Here is a 25,739-nt window from a genome sequence, read left to right on the forward strand (position 1 = left end):
AAATATACCCCCTCATTTTGTTCCTTTTTAGATTAAATGTTTTAAGAGTTACCACTTTATTCCAATCAAGATTTGTAATGAGTAAGACTATTAGTGCTCTAGTTGTTCTTTAGAACACTCTGGGAAGCTGCAGTAGAACAAAAAGGAATCAACTGACAGTCTCTGTCCTTGTTGGATGTACATGTTTTACTGAGAATGTCAGACTTTTTTTTTATAATCTGTTTATTGCACAAGAGAGCAATCCAATCATTACATACATATGTAACATTGCAAATAGTGAGATGTATAGGTCGGATTAACAAACGATAATGAAATGTATCACAGTGGGATTGCAAACTGTCTGAATGACATATTAGGATGGTACATTTTTGCTTTTTTACAACACGAGAAGGAAATCGGGAAATCATACAATAACTGTAGAAAAAGTGGTTATGTTATGTTATGTTATGTTAATTATTTTCTTCTATAGCGCACGGCTACTCCGAAGAGCATCCCGGCGCTTTGGCGAAGAGAACTTGATACAGAGTGACAACACAACAACTAAAAACTGAAGGAAAAAGACCAAAGAAAACCCCTATGCAGAAAAAAGCCAAGTTTTTAATTCCTTCCTAAAAGCAAGAAGGCTATTTGCCCTTCGTAAAAACAAAGGTAGCTCATTCCAGCCCCGCTAAGCCAGATACCGGAAAGCCCGGCTCCCAGTTCTGGTCATCAACGTACAAAGAATGATACAAGTCGATACATTTGCGAGTACAGTCGAGCAGATCAGTCAGCACAAGAATCAGATTCTTTCTCAGCATGGCACAGTAAGAATGGAACATCAAGACATTCAGGTACAGACCAGTCATCTGTCAAACACCACAAAGGTGACATCGGTATTCCCACAATGAGAAAGGCAACATTCAAGGCAGTCCCAGAGGCCATTCAGCAAGTCGCCAGGGTGGCTAGTTCCGTGACCTAGCAATGTTGGTCATGCATGAACCGAATGATAGCACTGGAGGTAGTCCCTATGTGGTAGTGTGGCCCTTCCTATCCCACCCCGCAGGAACAAAGGAGTTAATCGATTGGGATTGTGCCTCCTGAGCGAGCTTCGCAGTATATTTCCGGTATGGCCCCCCATATGTCTAGTGGTCTAGAAGCAGTAGGAACCATCTCGGAATATTCAGCGCTGTTAACATTCCAGTAAGCCATACTACGGAGCCAAGCGCGGACTGTTGGAGCGCGCCTAGCACACCAGAGCAGCGCTACTTCCCGTTTATTTAAAAGGAAGCCAATGGATGCCAGTTTTCGAAGCGGGCGTGGGAAGTTGGCAACATAACCAAGCAGCGCAATTTCAGGGGTGGGTTGCAGGTCCATGCCAAGTATGTTCCCCAGAGCCTGGTGTACTTGCAGCTAGTAGGTATGCAATTGCGGGCACGTCCAGGAAAGATGGGCAAAATTCGCCTGTGGGGCTTTGCATTTAGGTATTCTAATCAAAAGAGGGGAGGTGGAAAACGGATCCATTCATTTTCCAGGTAGATATAGGCTAATCAAAAAGAGAAAGGATCACTTGTCCTGCTCAACCTTGAGTGTACAGGACTAGCAAGGGGTGTCCCAATAAAAAGACCCTCATGCACGTGATGGGTAAGGTGGATTCAGAGCGGTATATCTTGATTCTCCGCTTTTGTATCACGTGTGTGCATAATCATAAGGTCTAGTTTCGTTATGCAGCCTCCACCCGGAGGTATTTTACCCAAGGTTGGTGCAGTAGTGAGCCAGAGATAAAAGTTGTTAAAAAACCAAAAACTCAGCAAAAGGAAATTTTATTCAGTCTGGTTTATGGTCTGGTAAACTCTGTTATAGTGCAGCTTGTTGACTTGATAATGAGTAGTAGTTGCACTTAGAGTCATGGAATTAGAAAAAATGGGGGGGGGGTGATTGAAAATAGGTCGACATGTTTCTGCCTTGATTGCCTGGGTTCTAGGACTTACGGGCATTCATCAGGACCAATGGTGAGTGAGGTGAAGGGTTAAATAATTGAAGTGCTCGAAAATGTGATAAGGAAAAAGGTTATTGACCTGTTCCTATGTTTGGAGGTCTTATGGTACCTGTAACGAGTAAACACAAGTTTGCAACACTCATACAGGGAGGGGAGGAGTGGGGGGACACACGTTAAGCAAAATTTGCTTCTCATATTTACCAATTATAAACAACTATAAAATGACAATACTTTTCATGACCGGTTGTTGTCTGCGGCACTGTCAACTCTCTCTAGTACTTTCCTGTCTCATGCAGTTGGCTATAGCATGCTTCTTGGTGAATCAACATGCATATCTTGTGGACGGACATAGGTATCACTCGGATTGTGTAGCAATATTGTGCTCATAAAGGTTGCTACTAATTGTGATAGTCTCTATTATGTATACTTATTCTGCTGTGAAGTATACTCAAAGTGCTTTGTGAGTGAGGTAGATCTTATTGGGCGTTGCGCATTTTATACGTGAAACAAAGTGCTAAAATGCGGGAAATACAGCGCGGTGCAAGATAAACTAGTTCACATGAGTATGGGCAGGGAGAGGAGGAGAGCGGCGTAGTGACCGTCGGCGTGTATTAAAATCCCTGCTTTACCTCGCGCAATTATTATGCACACTCCCTTCGGTGGTAGAGCTCTTAGAATGGGCTACGGGGAGAAAAAAGGATCCGAAAATTAGACGGAGCACAGTTTTATACTTGCGGTTCTGTAGAGGCGTATTCGCGGTGTTTCCTTATGTTACCTATTGCGCCAGTTCCTCAGCTTTCGTGTGAATGCGCTGTGCTGCTCTTACCGGACCGGAAGCAATTGGTATTGTTTCCGGGTCATATTAATGGGCGTTGGTTGTGCGTTCAGAGGCTCCCTATTGGTCTGAGTCTTGTGTTTACGTAACCATGGTAACCGAGTGTGTCGGTGTTGCGCTACGGTTTGAGAAGGCATTAATTGAGGTACTCTGTTCTGTAAATCGCCTGCTCATTTTAGTTTTTTGAAATAGGGAGGGCTAAAAATAAATACGTTATGGCATTTGTATCTTGCTTCCTCCTTTCCTTGGTGTTCCATTATGTTTCTCATTAGGGCACAGTTTCATCTTTCATAATGGAGAATGTAATGGTCACCATGAGTGTTTTATATTATTTATGATTAGTGGTAGGTCTGGTCTTATAACAGAGTAATCACCTTCTTACTAAAGACAGCCAAGGTATATTGTCATTCAGTCCCTCGGTGTCAGTCTTGAGTCTATGTACCCATCTCTGTTCTTTCTCGAATAGGGTTCTCTCCGCATTGTGATCCTTATTCGTTAAGGTTTCAAGAATCACCCATTGTAGGTCAAGAACAGTATGGCCTTTCTCTAGATAATGTGAGGCCATTTTCGTCGTGCTTTTTTTGCATTTCACGCTGCTCCTGTGCTCACAAATTCTTTGCTTTGCTTTCCTGCACGTCATCCCAATGTAATTTAATTTACACGGGCATGTGATCATATATACAGCATGCATCGTGTTACAGTTAGTATGGTTGTTCAATGTCCATTTGAAGTTGGGTAAAAGCTGTATTTCTTTTGTTGGTCTTGTGAGTTCACAGACAGAGCACGAGCCACATGGATAGTGGCCTGTCACTCTTGGGTTGCCCCACAGAGAGACATTGTCTCTTGGTGTTTTAGGGGGTGGTCTAGTATGAACTAGCATGTCTTTTAGGTTTCTACTCCTTTTGTTTGCAAATCTAGGCTTCGGCCAAGTTAGGTTACCTGATGTCAGTATCCGCCAATTTTTATTGACAATCTTTTTGATGTTATTTGTCATGGGGCTGTATGTGGTTACACATGTGAGGATTTCCTCTTGCGGAGTCTTTGGGATGCTTTCCAGAAGTGCCTCTCTATTGTGGTTCCTGGCCCGTTTCTTGCAGTTGGATATGATCTTCTTTGGGTAATCTCGAGCTTCTAGTTTTTTACAAAGATCGTTAGCTTGTGATTTGTACTCTGAGATGTTGCTGCAGTTACGCCGTAACCTGAGGAACTGGCTGTAGGGTAAGTTCTCTCGTAGAGGACAAAAGGCTGTTTTTCGCAGTTGTCTTGAAAAAGGTCCTAGTTTGAAGGGTGTTTGCTTCAGCATAGATGGTAACATCTAAGAAGTCAATGCTCGTTTTGTCTGCAGAGTATGTGAACTGTAGACAGGTATCCTGTTGGTTCAGCCATTTGTGGAAATCTGACAAGGTTGCTTGATCCCCTTTCCAAATAACAAAAATGTCATCAATGTATCTTTTCCAAAACAGTATACATTGATGATAAGGATTGTTGGTTTGGTTCAAAATATATGTGTCTTCAAAAGTACTCACATACAGCCCTGCCACGCTGGGGGCAAAGGTACTGGCCATCGAAGTCCCGTGGCATTGCAAATACAGGGTGTCTCTGTATTGAAAGAAGTTCTCCATAAGGGCCAATCGGCAACATTCCAGAACAAAATGTCTGGGAGTTTTGTACATCCAGGTGGTGTTGAAAAGTATATTTTCAAGAGTTTCCATGGTTTTCTCTTGTGGTAAGCTAGTATATAGGCTTTCTACGTCAAACCCTACCAGAAGCATAGTGTCTGGTGAGTAATTGATGTGCTGTAGGTGGTTCAAAAGGTCCCTAGTATCTTTAAGATACGTGGGGGTTTTTTGCACGAGTGGTCGTAGATATTGATCTGCAAACTCTGAAAGGGGTTCGAGAATCGAACCTATGCCAGACACAATCGGGCGTCCAGGTGGTGGTATCCGCCCCTTGTGGGTCTTAGGTAATGAATAGAAGTAGGGGGTACGGGGTGTGGTGGTCCGTAGGTAATCCCCTTCTTTTTTTGAAATCCAGTTGTTGACCTCTCCTTCTTCTATCATCATTGCGACAGTTCTCTGGAGCCTGGATGTGGGGTCTGTTGTGAGGATTTTATAGAATTTGTCATTTGACAGTAGATCCATACACTGTTGGTGATATCCTGTACTTGTCAATAGGACAATCCCTCCGCCTTTATCGGCCGGTTTTATGACAATGTCATGGTCATTCTTCAGAGCGTTCAATGCCTGTTGTTCAGATCTTGTGATGTTCTGGAAAGGTTTCTGTACATCATTCGCTATTGCATCAATGCCCTTAAAAACTGCCTGTTCGAATGTTTGTATCTCAATGGGTATCTGAAAGTTTAATGGGCAAAAGAAAGACTTTTTTCTCAGGGTTGTGTCCCCTTCATTGTTAGGTGGTTGGTCTTTCTGGAAAAATGCTTTTAATTTCAATTTGCGGCAAAACTCAGCCATCTCACACTTCGTTTTGAAAACATCTAGTTTTGGAGTGGGAACATATCCCAAGCCCTTGTTGAGTACATTGGTCTCTTCCTCTGACAGAACTTTGTCTGTGAGATTCACGATGAGGGATTCGTGCATGTTCCTGCTTTGGCCTTGGTCACGCTCCTGGTCTGGACTTGTCTGGTTTGGTCTGACCAGGTCACTCCTCTTCACTCCTCTTCTCAGTGTTCTCTCGGATGTCCGGCCATTCCCTTGCTAGTCCTGTACACTCAAGGTTGAGCAGGACAAGTGATCCTTTCTCTTTTTGATTAGCCTACAGCTTTGCATTTAGGGCAATTGTGCGGCCTGCTAGGGTCAATTATATGAGCAAGTGCAGGAGTGTGGTACGTCCTTCTCAGGAACTTAAAATGTATAAGTTTATGTTGGGTGTTAATGGACACTTCTCTCTCGTGGTAGCACAACACGCAGCCCATTGATCATCCCTGATTTGGATACCCAGGTCGCCCTCCCAATCAACGCGTACCTTAGCGTCGAGTGAAGGAACTGAGGCAAGGCATAACTTATATAACTTAGATACGACATGTGCCCCCGTCTGGATCTGTATTATGAATGTGAGCGCTGAGGTGTCATCAGGAGGGAGCGGGAATGTGGGGAATTCAGCCCTGAGCATTGAGCGAAGTATAGTCAGCGTGAATAAGTCCATGAACGTCCTGTCCGTGAAGCAGTGATCTTCCATAAGGGAAAAGGCATGGCCGTCCGGGAAAAGGTCCCCGACAATGTGTAGTTGATATTTGGACAGTGTGCGCTGTACCACCGATTCGCCTGTAATGGGGAGCCAGTGGGGGTTGGGCAACGGCAGTGCAGGCGAGTATAGTTTCTCAAGGAGTAAGAGGCGTCGTATTTTATCCCAAGCCCAACAAGTAGTGGACAAAGGCTGTATGTCTTGCGGGTCTCGGGGGAGTCCCCTAGGAAGGATGGAGGAGAGGGCCACAGGGAGTGCCAAGTCAGCCTCAGGTCTCAGATGAGGACCAAGGGTATGCGTACGAGCTCTGTGCTACTAGGTAATAAAGAAAAAAATCTGGTACTCCAAATCCACCACGTTCGTAAGGGAGTGTCAATGTGCGCCAGGCCACACGTGGGTTTTTGCCACCCCATATCAGACGCAGAAGTAAGGAGCGAAGTTGTGAAAAAAAAATCTTGGTGAGGGGGATCGGAATATTGTTAAATAAATATAAGAACCGGGGGAGGACAATCATTTTGATGATGGCAATCCGACCAGCCATAGACTGTGGGAGGCGAATCCAGCGTTCCGTGTGATCTTCCAAAAAATCAAGGGCGCGGCCGTAATTCAATCGGACAATGGATACCGTGTCAAGGTGAATGTGTACACCCAAATATTTCACGGAGTCGGTGCTCCATTCCAGAGGGAAAGAGCAGGTCCACTGCACGGTGGAGGGGGTGAGCGGGAAAATTACTGACTTGTGCCAATTTATTTTAAGGCCCGAGTAGTCTCCAAAGCGGGAAATCTCCATCAACAGTGGCTCCAGGTTGGACTGAGGAGTCCGAACATACAAAACAGTGTCATCGGCATATAGCGAGACCAGTAGCGGCCCGGTGCGAAACTGGAGCCCCCGGTGGAGATGTTTCTCTTGAAAATGTCGCACCAGGGGATCCATCGCAATGATGAACAGGAGCGGGGATAGTGGACACCCCTGGCGGGTGCCTCGTGAAAGTGTGAAACTTTCAGTTATGGTGCTGTTTAATCGTATCCGGGCAGTGGGAGCCGAGTACAGTAACTCCACCGTCGCCACATACATAGCAGGCATCCCCATTCTTCTCATAATTGACAAAAAAAAGGCCACTCCAGGTGTCGAACGCTTTCTCCGCGTCCAGGAACACTGCTGCAGCTGATGACAGGCAGGTAGGGCTGGCTCCAAGGCAGTTTCTTCTGGCTTTTGCTGCGGGTTTCTCATTTCTTAGGTCGTCACAGATCTGGGTGCCAGGTCTGTGGGAGCCGTCTAAATACTAAATTTAGGAGGCGCTTTAGGGTTGTAGCAGGTAGGTATAATGGGCACCTTACCTGAGGTAACTACACCATCTATTATGCCACCCTCCTATGGGAGGGGACATAGACCTAGCCCTGATTGGAGGTTCTCCTCATCCTCCCGATGGCGGGGACTGAAAGTTGTGCTTCACCTAGCTTCCCCCTCCTTAGGGGTGGAGTTGGCAGATGTGGGAACACCTCCTATTGTTTTGTATTTTCCCGCCCAAAGTGGAAGTCTACACCAGGGGCTGCCAACTGCTGCTAGCAGCAGAGGGTGGGGGTCGCATTACAAAGGGCAGCAGGCTTTGGAGCTTCCATCTTTGAGGACTGGCCCATTCTGGGGAAGTAGGTATGATACCTCTTCCCAGGATGTGTAATGTTTCTGGTCCCAGAGAGCAGGGGCTCTCTACCCAGGGGTCCAGAAACATGTCTGGTGGTGGCTGGCTGTCTACAGCCGGTCAGAGACCACACCAGGGTTGGTAGGGATTCTGGTGGCACCGCTGAGGTGACCTCTGCGCACAGGGTACAATAAATCGCACACTGGCATCAATATGGATTTATTAAAAGGAGTAGTTTGGTACCAAACACTTCTCTATTCAGTGAAGCCATTGTGGTGCTGTCGTAGTCGATTTGTCGAGTTCCCAGCCCATGTACTCTCTATGGCTACCCTGGCACTTACAATACTAGAAATTGGGGCCCAATATTGTAGGGGCATATCTGCTCATGCAAATATGCCCTCACCTGTAGTATAGTGCACCCTGCCTTAGAGTTGTGAAACTTGTTAGAGGTGTGACTTACCTATGCTGTCAGGCAGTGGTAGCTGGCATGGCACCAAGGTAAGGTGCCATATCGACTTTGTCGGTTTCTCCCTCACAGTGGCATGCAGGCTGCAAGGGCAGTGGCAAGATCCCAGTGAGGGGGATCCCAAGGGACCCTCTTCAGGCTCCAGGTACCCAGGGTAACATTTACTAGGGACTTATAGTGTGCAGAAGTACCAATTGGAGGTTTGTTTTAGGGAAGGAGCACTGGCACAGGGGACCTGGTTGTCAGGGACCTTGTGCGCTACATATGAAACTGCATTAAAATTGAGCAAAAAGTAGGGGGCTAACCATAGAAAAGAGGCAATTTCTTACAAGAGCATACCTGCATGTGCAGATGTGCCCGAGTGTTGGTCCGTCCTATTACTGCCAGCTCAAGTGACCAGGGAAGCCACTTTAAAACACATGCTGGACAGTGGTGAAATCAAGTTCCCCAGCTGCATGATGGCTTCACTGAAAATAGGGATGTTTGGTATCAAACATCTCATATTGGTAAACCCAATGCATGAACCCTTAGAGATGCCCCCTGAAAGCCTACCAGCCTCTGGTGTCCTTGCAGACTGGTTTCTGCCAGCCTCCCACCCGAGATGCTATTCTGACTTCCGAGGGTGAGAGCCTTTGCACTCAGGACACCCAGAACAAAGTCTGCCCGGGAAGAGGGTGTAACACTCCCTCCCACAGGATGACCTGCTGATTAGACTCCTTGAGCCAGCGATCTTCAAAGAAGCTACCGCCTTTGGAATGCGAATCTGGCCTCCCTTACAGGAGAGGAAGTTTCCCCCTGTCCAGAGCCCAAATAGCAGGTTCTTTAGGTTTGTCAGACACAATTTTAATGAGTAGGCAGTTTCTGTGGTGCGAATTGATCATTCCAATATGTGTTTGAGATAGATGCATCAGTGGTATGTTTCTACGCGATTTGGTACCTGTTATATTAGGGTTGTTTGTAAAGCATTTTTGATGATTTAGCACTTCCTTTATTTTAGAGGGCTATGAAGGGTATCGGTCTGAAGGCACGACGTGAGAACATGTGGATTCCTTGGATCACATAGGGAATAACCAATTCTTAACCTTATTTCTGAACTCTAATTGATTTTTGGTAGCTCCGATTTTGCAGTTATGGAGTTCCATAGTTCTGCAGCCGGAATTACTAAGCTCATTCTCAGACCATGGTTGGGAGTAGTTTGTGATTTTTGTGTGAATTAACTTTGGTTGTTTGGCATTGATAGCTCTGTGTGTGATGCACAGTAGTTTTAAATAGGATCTTTGGAGTCAGTGTAGACCTTTCAAGAATGGAGAGATGTGGGTTATTATAGTGGCATGTAGTCATGGCCTTGCTGCCGAATTATGTATTCTTTGTAGCCTTCTGATATTTTAGAGTAGATTGCTGTGGTATAGTCCATTAGCATAGTCTAGTTTAGAGAGAATGACTGATGCTGTACTTTTTGAAGAATGCCAAAATTTGAAAAGATATGTCTAAGTGTTTGCATTGTGTAGAAAGTTAATTGGGATAGCCTGTCCACTTGTGTAATCATGGAAAGGAGAGATAAAGAGTCTGTGATATTTCATAAATGTTGCTCTTTTTATAGGGGTGTCAGTTAAACTTGCCAGAAAGATATAGGGTCATAATTTTTCCATTCACCCCGGGTCACTGTTTCAGTTTTTGGAGCATTCAACTTGAAGTTATTCTACAGCATCCATTGATCTATGGCTATGAGGAAGGTGTTCAGATGCTCTTATGCCTTAGGATTTTCCAGTTTGAAAATTATCTGTGAATTGTATTAATAGGTGTTGCAGGTGAATTTGAAGCTCATGATAAGATTTAGTTTTGGTTTTATGCTTATGTTAAAAAGTAGAGGTGAGATGGTAGATTCTTGTGACACTGTTTTTTCAGCAGCAACGATTAGAAGAGAAAGGTGGTTTGTGAACCTGGTATGATCTGTTGTGTGGATAAGAGGAAATCCAGTTGAGAGTGATTTGATCGATCCCAACCTTTGTCATCCAAGAAGTAATGTGTCCTGGTGTGTACTGTGTCAGAAGCTGCTGAAAGACCCAGAAGTAGAAGCACATCGATACCATTTTTGACCACTATGTTTTTAGGTCATCCCAAATTGTGATTAGGGCAAATTTGGTTGGTCTCTCTGGGCAGAATCCTGTTTGCCAGTCTGAGAGTAGTTTGTTTTCTTCTATGAATTCTGAAATCGGGCAAAAGACTGATCTTTTTATACATTTGCTATGGAAAGGCATATTGAAGATTGGTGAGTTGCTGTTGGTTCTTGAGGGTCTAGGTTGTTGTTCGTAAGTAGTTTGTATATGTATACCCTCTTTAATATCCCTGAGAAAGTTCCTGTTAAGGAGTTCATGATATTTCTGACTAGAATAGATGCTGATGTTGACTGAAGGATCTTTTTGAAAATATGTGGAGGGCTGGTGTAGAGCTGCTAGCTTTTTGTAGGTCTTCAAACTAGGAGGTTGTAATTTCTTGGACAGCTGATATAGGCGGAGTTTGAATGTCTGCTGTGATTGTTTTAGACTGTATAACTAGGAAGCAGTTGTTGCTGTTGATTGTTACATAAGATCCCTGTGTGTCTGCTTTGTTTAGGTAATGGGATGCCAGTTTATTGCAACAGTCTTGTGAAAGTGGGGTGGAATTTAACAGCTGTCTGAATTATGAAGTTCCTTGGATGGGCATTTGGCATTATCGATCCTGCTTGACTACAAGCGGATATTAAGACTTAGATTTGTGGCGTTATTCATTTTACTTGGGGTGTTCAGTTTCATTGTCCCATATTTCCTCTACTGAACATAAATTGATTATACTCCATCTCATTTTGTCTGATTCGATCAAACAAGTTAACTGTTACCTCACGCTTGTGCAGAAACACAAAAGGTGATCTTTATATCTCATGAAGGAGGTTTCTGCTAGTTATCTCAAAGGGTCTTTGACCACCTGCAATTTTAGCATCTAGTGAAAGTGTTTGTTCCCTAAATAAACCCTATGTTCAGCAGCTCATGAATGTTCCAGGACAAGTGACACCTTTACAAATAAAGCTTCATATTGAACCACAACAGTTATCTGTCTGTAATTATGCGTTCTTTTTTCATAGTCATGATAGAAGCTGGGGCAGAGAACGTGCTGCAGCAGGACTTCTGCCACGCAATCAAATTGGGGGTGAAGCACACACAGCAGATTATCCAAGGCATCCAACAGATGATAAGAGATTATGGACCAGAAAAAAGAACTCCTCAGAAATCCTTTTGTGCTCCCGAACAGATTGTTGACTGTGCAAGACAGTGAGTACCAATATATGTACTTCATTCAGAATGGTGTTTAAAAAATATATTCTAAAACACAGAGGCGCAACCTTTCTTGCATCACTTGGCCAAACTGACGCACTCTTCCTGATAGACAACATTGTTATTTTGTGGAGTTTGATCCTTTTGTGCTCCCTAACAAATTGTTGACTGTGCAAGACAGTGAGTACCAATATATGTATTTCATTGAGAACGGTCTGTACAAAACATGTTCTGAAGCACAGAGGAGCAACCTTTCTTGCATCACTGGGCCATACTGACACACTATTCTTTGCAGGCAACATCATTATTTTGGGGAGTTTGAGGCATGGTCGATAAGGCCACATTCACAATTAAATGCTTTTCAAACATTATTTTGGTACTTTACAAGTCGTTAAATTCAAAAGTTAAAATTCAGGGTGAAAAATGAAAACAAAGTTCAAGGTCCTCAAAGAAAACAGACTCAGTACAGATGTGTTACCCTTTATAAAGAGCTGAAACCCCAAACATTTGTAAACTACACCTGACGATCAAAGTCTAATGTTCTCTGTTCCTCTTCCCCTATTCTGTTGTCACTCTTGTTTGTTGTGTAATGTTCTTAAATGTGAACCCCTCCACTGCCTACATGGCTTGGCACACACAATATTATGTATATGTGATAAATAACAATTGATAAAATGCTGAAGGAGTGCAGCTTAACCACGTTATTCTCACTTTATTTAAATTATACCTGGTGTTTGAAGTATTGACAAATGCTAAATTGAATGTCAAAACAGTGCTGGATATAACATTCTTTAATGCTACCAAATCATTATTTTGCAAACTACATAAAAAAAAATAGCGCCCACGTTCCTGAGCATGTATATCATGACTATAAATGTGTAATCACTCAATAGTTCAGGAATCAAAAAAAATTGAAGATGGCTTCAAGCAGTGCTTCATGTTCTCATATGTTCCTCCCAAAAACCACTTTGGAGAACATACATACATACCAAATTCAAGGAATATGCTGCACTTTTAACCTTTTTAGGTCTCGCTCTCGAGACCTATTGTGGTCGAAATGCCTCTCAAGTGAGACAGACCGGGGCACGCGCGTCGATTCGGGACCGTGGACGCGCACGTACAGGCACGCGCGCGCATCTCTTGCTCCACATTCACTGCGTCAGCCTCTCTCAATCACGCGGGCACACAGAGCCACACTCACGGAAGCACACACACTAGTTTCGGTATTCTTAGAACCATCCTAAATGCCTCCGTCGCCTGTATCACTATCTGAAAAGGAATTGCCAAAATGCGAGAAAGAGACACGGTGAAAGCTGGCAGTGAAAGACGCAAACCCCATCACACAATGCATCTTTTCTACCTCCCTCCAGGACATCATGGTGGAGTTTTCCTTGTCCTTACTTACCTTTCAATAAGAATTCCTGCCTACTGAGAACGGCCATGTTATGGAAGACCCTCGCTCCCAGCGGTGTTAGTCCTAGCTCATGCCCTGCCTCGGCACACCTGAGAGCGCTTCGGCCGCCAGTGCTCAAAGGGACAAATGAATCCTTAACAGCGGCACGAAAGCGGGCTCAAGACTGAGGCAACATATAGAGACTGTGCCCTCAGATTAGCGGCACTAGACTTGATCCCCACCTGTCCTGCGGCTAAATTACACGTTATCGTCACTCCTTAATAAGAACTAGACGGTACCAAAGGAATGCCGGAAAGAGCTACAGGAAGCGACGTGCCCGTGACGCAAGATTCGGCCGGGTGGTTCGCGTCGGCTGAAGTCTTCTCAACATAGCTGTGTTGCACGGAGACGAGGGATGGTGGGGCCACAGGAAGCTAACCACTCGTGACGCAGGGAACAAGCCGGGTGGTTCTCACTGGCGGAAGTCAACTCACCAGAGTCGTTGTGCACGGGAAAGAGTGCTCCAAGGGGCCACAATCTCCTCACCTACAGCGGCCCCTTCGTATGGCCGGGTCACAGGAGTCTTCCAGCTGTCTCGGGTCAAGACCAGTGTTCCCTCTAATGCGTGCGCGCGCGCAGCTTGCTGACCCCGAGCGCGCAGAGTCCCGTGGAAAGCGCGCACACATCCATCCTGTGAGTGCTTTCGCGCCCCCGCGTTTAAAACGCGAGCGGCGCGAAAACGGCAATTCCGTGTTTGGTGGAAAGATCATCGATTGCTCCGCACTAATGGGCTGTGGCTGCGGGCTGTTTGTGGCCCTTTGTGAGAACATTTGTTATTTGCAGCACCGTCATGCGCTGCATTTAACAAACATTTTCACAATGGCTCACAATCAGCCCCCAACCGCGCTCCCTTAAGAGAAGACATTTAACAAGTCCAAAAGCATTCGTGCTTTTGGACTTGCTAAATGTCTTCTCTTAAGGGAGCGCGGTTGGGGGCTGATTGTGAGCCATTGTGAAAATGTTTCTTAATTGCAGCGCATGACGGTGCTGCAATTAACAAATGTTTTCACAAGGGGCCACAAACAGCCCGCAGCCACAGCCCATTATAGAACAAATTCAGCAAAAGAAAAGACAGGATCAGGCGGTGTCTCCCGCCTTTATTTTGCCACTTTCAATCATGTTACCTCACCAGCCCCTCCTCGCTAGTATTACAGGTCTCTGTTGTGGCTGGCTCGGGCATATGCATGTGCGCTCTGCGCTCTGCTCAGCTGACAGTTCGGGCGGGACAGAGGCCATAGCTACCAAGGTTTAAGCATAGCTGCCAAGGTTTCAGATTGCTATGTGTGACATTTTCATATTTTCACTGAAATTATGTGTGACATTTCAGCGACTATGAGTGACACTTGCTCGCGGACAAAATAAAGCAGTGAGGAAGAGGGAATAATAAATATCAGAAATTACAATCATTTGAGTAAAGAGAGAGTTTACGTTAGCTGCTTCACAGCATAAGAAATAATAGTTAAACAACTAATTTATCAGACTGCAGCCAACATTTCATAAAATAGATAAAGCAGACTGGAAGGTGTCCATAATTTATTATAGTCAGGTGATTGGTTAGCAGACTTACTCGATTGCTGCCGACCACATGAGCTGTAAGTAGCGCTGCATTAGAAAGTGGAGCGTGGGAGGCACTCATTTAGGCCACAGCTAGGCTGATAGCAAAGTCTCACTGACCAGAGTTTCAGAACACTTTACTTAGAAGGCGACGATCCAGCTCTGTTGTTAAGATTATGCTCAGTCATGATGGCACGAAAGCTGTGATGTATTAGGAATTGCACATTTATTATTGCAAAAAAAGTTACTGGCACTAGCCTTTACTTTCACCCATCTCTGCAGTTTAGACCACAGTTGCCAAGCTTTTAGTACCTCACGATAGAATTTTACAGCCATCATAGGGTTTTAACCAAATGCATGTTACATTTTCCTGCCTGAGAAAAAACGTCCAGGATTCGTGCACAACAGGAGTTACTTGTTGAAACGCAGCATGTACCGGACGTGACGTTCGACGACCAATGTACAGAACATTCTCGCAAACCTTCGCACGCCCTCCAAAGACACTAATCTGCACAAAACCCGCCAATCATTGAAAGAAGACATCTTAACAAAGGCAGATTTATGGAAATTGTTAATGTTTGCAATAACGGTCTTCTAAAATTTTAAATCAACATTGTTACTCATTTTGTTTTACTTGGGCAACAAATGGGTTTAGTCACATATTTCAGCACGTACTGTTTTCACACGGTAAAATAAGCACACGCACTCGGGTGGCTTATACTTACTTTGACCCTTTTGCAGGCAGAGACTAAATTAAGATTGCTATGGGGGACATTTTTATAATTTCTATGTAATCTTGAGTGACATTTCAACAAATGAGAGTGACACTTTCAAGCAAAATCAAGCAATGAAGATGACGGAAACATAAAGATGAGACATTACACCCCTCAGATAGCTGTAATTTCTTTTATTTATAGGTTTTTCCTTTTTCATGGCTGGATTTTACTCGCCAGAAAGGGTCACTCAGTTGTTGAAATGTCACTCATAATTACACTGTAATTATGAAAATGTCACAAACAAGCAATCTGAAACCTTGGCAGCTATGTGTAAAGCACACATCGTGCTTTTGGGCTTGCTGCAGCCAAGCCTCTTAAAAGTTATACACAGCAGTAGTTGGCTGCCAGATTGTGAGCTGTGCATGGAGATAGACGAAGGCCGCTGCGAGGCTTTGCTGCATGCAGCTGACTATACATATATGAGGGTGTTGTCCTCGTGTGAAGAGTTGGATGTCATGCATGTTCCTGGCCTCCAGCTATTTTCAGGAATCAATTAAAATGTCTAGATACTCTGGTGATTAATAGTCTTGCTGGAAAGAGATAGAGGTTTGTCTAGTGGAAGTTTTGACACATCCAAAGGTCCCACAGTGGGTTAAAATGTCTCCTGCTAACAACATGTGCCATGCAGATAAAGTGAATAAATGAAAATAGGTCAGTGGGTTACGGCTTCTGTAAGAGAGCCCATTTTGTTACTTGTGGTTTGTAAGTCAAAATCCTAATATAGAGCATTGAGCTATTAACGGGTGGGGGAATCATATCGCCCGACGCCCGAACCATGTTTTTATCATTGGGCAAGAAGATTTAATGTCTATTTTGTCCGACGGACAAGTAGACATTAAATCACGGAAACAAAACAGGCTGTGGGCACCTCTGCCATTGAACACACAAGTAGACCACTCTGACTTGTGTGAAACAGGGGAGCCAGGCCTCTATAAATAGCACTGCAATGCACTACAGTTCTGCCTCTAATAGGTCTGCAAATGCACGTTGACGTTATATTATTTAATCATAGTCCGGGATTCTTTTGGTCTTTGTATCTACAGTTTTACTTGAAGCAGGTGGATATTGTTTGTCTGTCCATTATTTGTGCCATGCTCTGGGATAGTCCGGTATTCTGAATAGGTGTGGCTTGTTGGCGACAGATGTTCCTTATTAGTGATCATGATTTTTTTTTTAAGCAGTGAGTTAAGTAAGTACTGGTTGCAATTAGTTGTGCATAGTTGTGACATTGTGCAATATCCTTCTTGAGTGCAGAGTTTATTTACAGTAGTTATCTGCTATTTGTGATGTTGCAGAATTCTTGACGGTCCAGAACTATTTACATACTCTTTGTGAGAGAGAACCTTGCTTGATTAATTTAAAAAAAGGGTTTCCATGCTTAAATTGTGTGATCTTTGGCAAATATTTTATTTCACCAAAGCTAACTTTTTCTACATAATTAAGGCTCCCTGTTTTCCGTTTTTACTAATTTTTACAGATAAATACAGACAGAAAACCATTTATTTTCTTATCTGTTTTTAATTTTTAAATGTGGATAAAAACGGAAATTGGGTTAATGTTTCTCTGTCAGCCGGAACCCTTATGTTTGATGAGGGATTGGAGTAGGTGGGACACGTGGTCTTTACAGGACATGTAGATCTCAGTGGCATTTTCTCCCTTGGACAACTAGATTATTTGTAAAATTCCACACCCCTGATTAACTGTCATCAAACAGCTGCGTGTTAACTGCAAGTATTATGTTAGAGCAATGTGTTTTATTGCCCAGTCTTTTATTATCCTAATCTTTCCAAAAGGGTTCATTTGGGTAAAAAAACAATTCTTGTTTTTAAGAGAACCTCTAACAATGGGGTCACATTTTGAATTCTGAATTCGTACTTGTCCAGAATAAGCATTGTTAAACTATATTGCCTACTAGTATCGATGACTCCTACACTACACCTTGTAGTCTTTTCTGATGTAACACTTCCAATACACTGATTTACACAACTATGATTGTCTCTGTGCAATGTGTGTATTATGTAAAGTGCTCTGACACCCTACACTGGTATGAGTGGTGCTATAATACTAAATGAATCAGAGAGCCAGTGGTTCTGGAGACTTGAGGGCCGCTGTTAAAGGGTGCTAGTGAGGGAATCCATGGTAGAGGTGGCCATTGGGGGGCGCCAACAAACATTGTCGCATAGGGCTCCACCAGTGTTAAAGGCGGCCTGGCTTGTGCCTAGTTGAAGTTGGCTGACCAAAGTCCAATTGAACAACCTGCAAAGCACACGTCGTTCTTTTGGACTTTCTGAATTTCTTTTAGATATCACGCAAGTTAGAAATCTCTCTGCTTAGCGTAGTGTGCCGCCTGGCTGGTATTTTGTTGCTTCTTTCCGTCTGTGCATCCGGATATACAATACAACAAGTAACATTACATCTACAGCAGTAAAATCTTATAATGGTACTATCATTGGAGTCTTGTGCTTTTCTAAACCCGAAGTGTACTTGCCTGTATAACCAGTTCATGTAATGGTGTGTGTCTAAATTGCAAACCTGCCATAAGACCCTTAACGTGGCGATTTATGTGTGAAAATCCAGTCTTTTCACTTGTTTAAGCATGAGTTTGGATTGATATTTGGCGCTGCACCCACACGCGCGGTCTGGTTCCTGGCGCACATAACCATGGCTGCAGCGCACAGAGACCCCACACTGCCGCACACAGAGGAAAAAAATTAGAGGGAACATTGGTCAAGACACTGGTGAGAGGAACAGACGGAGGCGGGACGCGCAGCAGGTACATTTCTGTGCCAAGTGCACCTCGGCATTGTATTGCATTGTGATGCACTTGTATTTCTGCAGCGACTCGTTCCTTAGAGGCAATGCCAAAGCATCCTGAAGGGAGGCACCCTATTTCCTCAAGCTATGTGGAAAGCCGCGGCCTCGCTATGTAACCTCCGTTCCTGCAGGCCTGATCTACCAGGGGCTATAGTGATGTGCTGGAGTGCAATGCTAGCCCACCGACTGATCAGGGAAGGGCAGAGCAGCTATGTTCAGTGTCACCCCTGACCCGCACAGCATTGGACCGCTGCCGGTATGTTCAGGTCTCTGCAACTGGCCCCGGGCCCGAAACGAAGTCGATGACATGACAAGTATTTCCCCCTTACGTTTTCTCAGTTTCAAAGCAATTCCTACTTGTGTGTGGCTTAGACCAAATGATTTAGTTAGATGTCATATTGATGGAAATCTCCAGCCAGCATCTATCCTTTGTTGGTTTGTATTTCAGTCAAAATCCAGTGTACTAAAGGGGCATTTTAAGTACCACGTACGTGAGACTCAACCGTCACATACGATTTTTCCAAAATTGGAAGTCTAATTTAAAAGAAATGACATTCAAAGTGAAGTTCGTGAGAATCAGTACCATCAGACCAACTGCACTCCCCATTTAAGGGTTTTGCTTGGTATGGTACAACACCAACTCTGGCTGTATGTCAGACAAGCAGTGGTGACCCTCAAACATTTTGAACAGTGCACACGCATTCCAAACTTTGTCGAAGAGGTTGACACCTGTGTGCCTGTACAGAGCATACTTAAGCCATGGTTTGTTTTTTCTCTTTCTATGGAAAACCAAGGTATCAAAACAAGCAGCAGCTACAGGTTGCCGATGTAAACTATCACATAATTGATAACGTGTCAAAACTCACGTATCCTGTCTCAATTCCACTGTTAAATTCCTCTGAGTTAAGCATCTGCTGCAGAGATCAGTCTGTAACCCACATGTCACTCATGCCTTAAATGTAGTGGTCTGTGAATGATTACAGCTAGTCTGCCCTGCTGTGAGTGTTCTGCTGGGAATAGAAGATTGTATTTGCTGTCTGATGCGAGGTAAGGGAAGCTTGTGAATTTTGGTATACATCTTGAATACACAATTTTTAATTTTGGTATACATGAATGAATTGAACAGAGTAAAAATATCTAATTTAGTATGCTAGGCTGCTCTATACTATTAGGTCACACATTTATTAAACTCTTTTGGCAGTGGCCTGTATTTCCAGGCCAGCTGGGATACCATCTTATTAGTTTGGGAATGTTAAAGGCGTGCAGTATTAGTAATGTACTGGAATGGGTGTAGTTGTAATGGACGACTGCACATGCATTGACATGCTTGCTATGTTTTACATGTCATATAGATTGCCATAGCATCCATGCAGGACTTGCTCAGCTCTTTGCAGTCAATTGAGGGCCATAAATACCAGGGTGCTGCTATAATGTCGAAATCAAGTGCAAAAAGTTCTTACAAGTTGAATACAATATGAGCTTGTTTACGGGGTTTAGAACGTCAGAAATGTGGGTTATTTGAGAGGCTTACCCCAACATATTAAATAAACCTACTATGGTTTGGTGAAAACATATTTCTTAAAGAATCTGTACTCTACCCCTGGTACCTATGGCGCAAGCAGCAGGAAATCCACAGAGAAGTGTGTGTTAAATGCAAACGGTACCAATATTTCAAAGTAAAGAACTTACTTTCTGCTTAAGCTATCAAAAATTCGTATTTCGCTATTAAGTCAGATTTCGAAAACTACGCAGGAAGCATTCTTTTAGCCCTTTACAAAACTGAGGAGGAAAATTAAGACTTTAATCCCACCTAGGCCTATATAGGGAGACATCTAGCGTATAGAGTGAAATAGCTTTTGGTTGTTATTTCACTGTGAGGGCATACTGATCCCAATATGTAGTGCGCTTTTTAGGTCGAGCCTGGGCAGCGCATGCACTGCTCTGCGGCATGCTGTATTTGAGTTTGAAATAGAAGCCTTGCCCATTCCCCACCCATATTAGTTATTGGCTTGTGTCATTGTCCTTCGTAAATGCTGGCTTCTCATTCATTATTAGGCTTGTTAGTCCCTCCTTAGTACCGGCTTTTCTTATTTGTAACCTCCCATGAGGACTGGTCCTTTTACTTCGTCTTACACTGTATGTGCTTTTTAGTCTGTAAGCACTATTTTCTTTAATGACGACATGCTTTCATGCAACATTCAGTGCACCATACACGCTTTCACTTTCCGGGAGTTGGGACAATGGCGGCCACTTCTTTGAATAGGTCTCGTATTTACAAGAGTTTGAGCTAATGGCATTGTAAATGACAATGAATTTTATTTATGTGTTAATTAGCAAAACAGATAAATAAAAGGCATTGTAATTTTTATTTCAAAATTCTTTATTTCGGCTTGATGCCATAAAAGAACAATACATGCATTACAGTTCAGTGAATAAAAAATTAACATTCCACTTAAAATATTAAAATCATTAGTTAGAACAGTGTAATTCATGTTGGAAGACAATTGGAGCGCAACAATACAGTCATAAAATCACAGGATGGACCACCACACTAGTTCCAAAAAACAAATCAGTTCAAGCCCATAAAAGAAAACTCAATTACAGTTGATGCCCCATTTTTTTCCTTTGGAAGAAAATAGAAAGTAAAAATCTACTGACACTAAACGTTATCTGTTGCGATGTATTTGTTGTTAGGATTCTCAGAGCCCGTGAACATGACCTCAGGCCTAACAATAGACATATTGGTTTGATCCATCTTTTTCTGGCCTGGGCGTACAAGGGACAGAAAAGGAGGATATGTTGCTCATTTTCTATCTGGTTATGTTCACACATGGAGCAAATTTCGTCCAATGCTAAGGACGATGGACCGCAATTCCTAGCCCAGCGTGCCAAGGTTGATTTTATTAAAAGGTTTCCATATCTAAGTTTTAAAAATAATGTTTTGGCAAGTGGAGGCTCTATTTCATCCATAAAGGTTTCATAAAGTGGTTCATCCTTGAAATTTAAGAATTTTGAAACTAAGGTCCCACTAGTTGTGATGCTTGCAGTCCTATTTACTATAAAGGTCCAAAAGGCCCTTTTTAAAATTAATTTGGGGTTGGGGGGTAACTGCTCAGGGTTCTCCCAGAAATGTTTCAGACCTATATTGCTGAACCAAGCTTTAACGTGCCTAAGCCATGTGATAGCTTTCTGGCTGTCAAGTGCCATGATTTATTTTAACCCGTCTCTATAGTCTTGGAGTTCGGGAACATGCCATAATCTAACCCATAGCATTAAAGGTCGGATCAGGACTTGGTGATCAGATCTTTTGAAGTTTAGGTCCAATTGCAAAGGTACTAGTGGGGTGCCTCTCGGGACCCTTACCAGACTTCGCATGAAGTTGTTATCTAGGACACTGAAAGTCTCCTTAGACCCAGGCCCCCATATTTCTGCGCCATAAAGGACTGATGGTTGGACTTTAAATTTAAATAGTTCCATCACTGGAGACACCGCTTTACTAGTGCTCAGGCTTTGCTCCCTGAGAATTGGTTTAACATTCTGGGCAAATATCAGTTTGCTTTTCTCCATTTGGGCTTTCCAAGTGAAGTTGGAATCTAGTGTCACCCCTAAATATGAGAAATGGGGCACCGATTCCAACTTTACTCCTTTCATTGTTAAGCAGCCCTTATCTGGTTTAGTCGGATTTAGGGCCATACATTTTTTCTTTTTCCCATTAATCTCCAACCCCTTTTGGCTACAATAATCACTGAAAGTGTCCAATAGTGTCTGTAGGCCATTTTTTGTTTGGGAAATCAAGATAGTATCGTCAGCAAATAATAGGGATGTTACCCTTTCGCCGTTCAGTTTGGGGGAGTCATTTTTACATCCCTCTAGGTATAAGGGGATGTCGTTCACAAAAAGGGAAAAGAGTGTAGGGGCCAGAACGCAGCCTTGGCGAACTCCACGTTCGATAGGAATTTTTTGGGTTAGTTCGCCATTTGGGCCCCATCTAATTCTCGCAAAGTTCCCTTCATGTAACTCTTTGATCTGAACTACTAGATTATTTGGCATACCTGCTGCACTCAGGGTTTTCCATAAAAGATTGCGTGGCACTAAATCAAATGCTGCCCTTAAATCAACAAAAGCAACATATAAATGGCCCCTTTTAATCTTTACGTACTTCCAGTAAAGGCAGCAAAATCTAAAAATCTGATCTATTGTGCTGACTTTTGATCTAAACCCAGCTTGGAATTTGGTTAAAATTGTATTTTCCTCCAACCAATCACTCACACGTAATAAAATGTGTCGTGAGTAGATTTTCTGGAGGATGTCCATTAAGCTGATTGGCCGGTAGTTGCAGGGGTCCATCCTATCTCCTTTTTTAAAAATTAAAACAATTTCAGCTCCCTTCCAACTTTCAGGGAATTCTAAAGTACCGGATAGTTTATTGCACAAATAATTGATATATGGTGCCCATACTTTTAAATCGTGCTTGTATAAGTCCCCCGGAATCTTGTCAAGACCTGGGGCTTTGCCGGATTTTATTTGGCTTATTGCCAACTCTGTTTCCCCTAGAGTAAAGACAAGGTAATCTGCTGGAGTTTTGTAGCTTATCGCGTTCGTGTCCATATGGGGATCATCATATTTTTTATATAAATTTGTAAAATGGGTAACCCAAGTTTGCTCGTCCAGAAAAACATCCTTAACCACCCTACCTACATGATTCCCATTTGCTACTAGCCTCCAGAAGGCCACATTATCACGCGATCTGGCGGCTAGCAGCAGTTCAGCCCATTTATCTTCCTCCCATGCTATTTTTGAGGCCCTTTGAACAGACTTATAGTTGTTCCTTGCTTTTTGTACATCTAATGGAAACTTGGACTTGATCGCAATTAATAATTCCCTCTTTGACTCTCTACAGGATCTATCATACCATGGCTTACTGTGGGACAGATTCTGGATCTTTTGCTGTTTTTTTTTGGGCATTTTGGTAACTAGTAATTTTAGGTCAACAAAAAATTTCTGATGTATTGTCAAAAAGGAGGTTTTAGTTTCCTCCTCGAACGTTAGACCTAAGTAGGGTCCAAAGGTCCCAGCGAAAAGTGAATATATTTCACTGAGGATGTCACTGTGATCCAATATAAATAGCCATTTAAGTGATCTCCTATTGTTACTAATATGGATCTCGATATTATCACCACCACTTTCCTCAAGTGGGAATGGTTGAACTATATCGTTAAACAGTGAAGCATCTAAAGTCAGGTTTAAGGGAAAATGATCGCTTTCGATCCTCTCCATTACTTCGAGGTTCAAAAGATGCAACCAAAGGGGTATGGAAGCGATCACAAAATGTAAGTTACTTTTGTAGTTGTTCCTACTGAAGGTTGGTTTCTTCGAGTTGTCGGATGGTAGACGTCCGTTACAAGCCCTAAGAAAATGCTCCGTGCATAATTTAGTCAGCTGGAGAACCAAGGTTGAACATTTAACCGATTTAATGTTCTCCAAGATAGGGATTTTATTTGCCTGATCTTCCTCATCGAAGATTTCACTAAGACCCAAAACTGGCTCAAAATTACAATTTAGATCACCAGCCAGGATAACAAAATCCTCCCTGAGGTCCAACCCACTCAGGAAACAATCTAGCTTAGAAAGGGTTGGTGATTCTTTTGAAGAGGGTAAAGGCCTATTATAGATGTTTATTAAAAATAATTTCTTCCCATTGCAAATTGTAACTTTTAAAGCTAATTTACAATTACAATAGCTTAAACTGTTGCAAATGCTTGTTTCATTTCAGAGTGCTACAGTGGTTCTGGAAGAGGGGTCCTTGCCTTCTTGGTCTCACAAGGCTTAATCAACCTGGCATCCTTTGCAGTTAGCGCCGGTGAATACCATGTTAAATCATAAAGAGTTAAAGTATACATTAAAGACATTTAATGTAACTAAGTTAAATGTCAAAATATTATCACCACTTTCTCTCATTGTCTATCTGCAGTATGTTAAATAGAACGAAATAATACCATGTATACCATAAATAAGTCACAGGAATCAATGTTCACAAACTGGCTTGGATGAATAGCACACAGTTTTTTAAGTGAAACACTATGCTCAAAGTAGATTAGTGTTGTCTTCCGTTTAATATGTCATGATTTAGAGTTGGTTAATACAAATGTGTCCTGCATTTCTTATCCTTTAGCAAAAAACATTAGCCTTTATGAGTATCTTTCTCATCACAATGTGCAGCTGCTTGTTAACAGGCCTGATAATACTGATAGATGTCAGACTGTTCAGCTCTGATGAAATACTAATTTACAATTTTAGGGAGATTAACCACTGTTGTGCATGGTTAATGGAAGGCTGTGTTGCTTCGGCCCTCAGACATGTTTCACCTCTGAGCCACAAAACCATTTAGTGGTTTGCAATAATTTTATGTTTTAATTAGCACCTTTATCAAGGCATAAGTCGGACCCAGTTAAACCTTCCTCTGTACCAAAAGTCACTTTAATTTAAACTCTACATTTCCTTCAGCCAATAATCACCCGAAGAGGTTACTTAAGTCCCAAAACAATATTAGTTTTCTGCAACCCTGTCTGGTTTGAAGTTCATACTTTGAATTTAACTCTTTGTAATTCGTCATCCTACCAAGAGATAGCAAATGCTTCACCAGAGTTTGGGTGCTCTTAACTCCGTTAGTAATTTTAGAAATTGTTCACATTTAGTCAATATTCCAGTGGACAAATGAGAATCTTGCTTCAGGTTGGAACTGTTAACACTGAAGACACCTTACCTGTTAAGACTTTACTTTTCTGAAATTAAACTATTGCGAAAATTAATTCAGACTCCCGCTGTCATTAATTGTTAGTAGTCAAGTCAAGTCAAAAAACACTTTATTCGATTAAATAAAAATCATAAAAGTATGCTATACAAATACATAAAAACATCATACAAAACTATAAAAATACTGTGCATTTTAAAATTCATTAACGAATACATATAGGATGACCTAGCACACAGAAATTACACTGTTATCAGGAAAAAATTCATATTCCTTTATAAAAAATTTATGTGGATTGGACCAGAGCCTAGAAATTAGTTCATACTACCAGGTATAGGACAAACATTTACATTAACTCCATCTAGGCTCGTATGGAGTCTCTTCCGTCTAGCACGGATAGATGCAATCAGAAAATTGGCTACACAGAACATCACCCGATGATTTTCCATTAATTGTAAAAACAACAATGCTGGTTTCAGCTGTAAGAACCCCATTTCCCTCAAGAGAGGCTTGATATACTTTACCCTGCCTTCCAAAAAGAAGGGACAGAAAAAGATAAAATGTATCAAATCCTGATCGGAAAAATTATCACATTCACATGGTGCATTTTCCATTGGCGTGCACCAGTTCTCATAATTACCCAACAGAAAGTGTGCCTGATTAAATCTAAATTTAGTTAGCAACCAACGATGATAAGGACGTGTAACAACAGTCAGATACGGTTGCAATGACATTGAGTTAATCAGCATAAAATGTGATCTTACTGTCGGTTTAGAGATCTCAGTCGACTCTCTATCCATTTCTCGGGTCCTAATGAAATTTTGTTTTACCCAGTTAATATCATCTTTATTCAAATTTTCCGGGTTTGAATATAGTTCCGGACGGCCCAGGAGTGCAGTGGATGTTTTGATGTATGCCAACCATTTAATATCAGCCACTCTATCCCGCCCCAAACAATCCTTAATA

General features: G+C 42.6%; 1 protein-coding gene across 2 annotated transcripts in view; it reads left to right on the top strand.

Moving 5' to 3' along the window:
* The window catches only part of PNPT1 (polyribonucleotide nucleotidyltransferase 1), a 524,718-nt gene that overhangs the window by 125,616 nt on the left and 373,363 nt on the right, over positions 1–25,739 (top strand). For both annotated transcript variants that reach the window (XM_086927497.1, XM_086927498.1), the window contains exon 9: positions 11,236–11,422. In XM_086927497.1, the coding sequence (XP_086783623.1) occupies positions 11,236–11,422 (187 nt within the window). The remainder of the gene's footprint in view (positions 1–11,235; positions 11,423–25,739) is intronic.

The sequence above is a fragment of the Lissotriton vulgaris genome, chromosome 6, assembly GCF_964263255.1.
Source record: "Lissotriton vulgaris chromosome 6, aLisVul1.2, whole genome shotgun sequence".
Lineage (NCBI taxonomy): Eukaryota > Metazoa > Chordata > Amphibia > Caudata > Salamandridae > Lissotriton > Lissotriton vulgaris.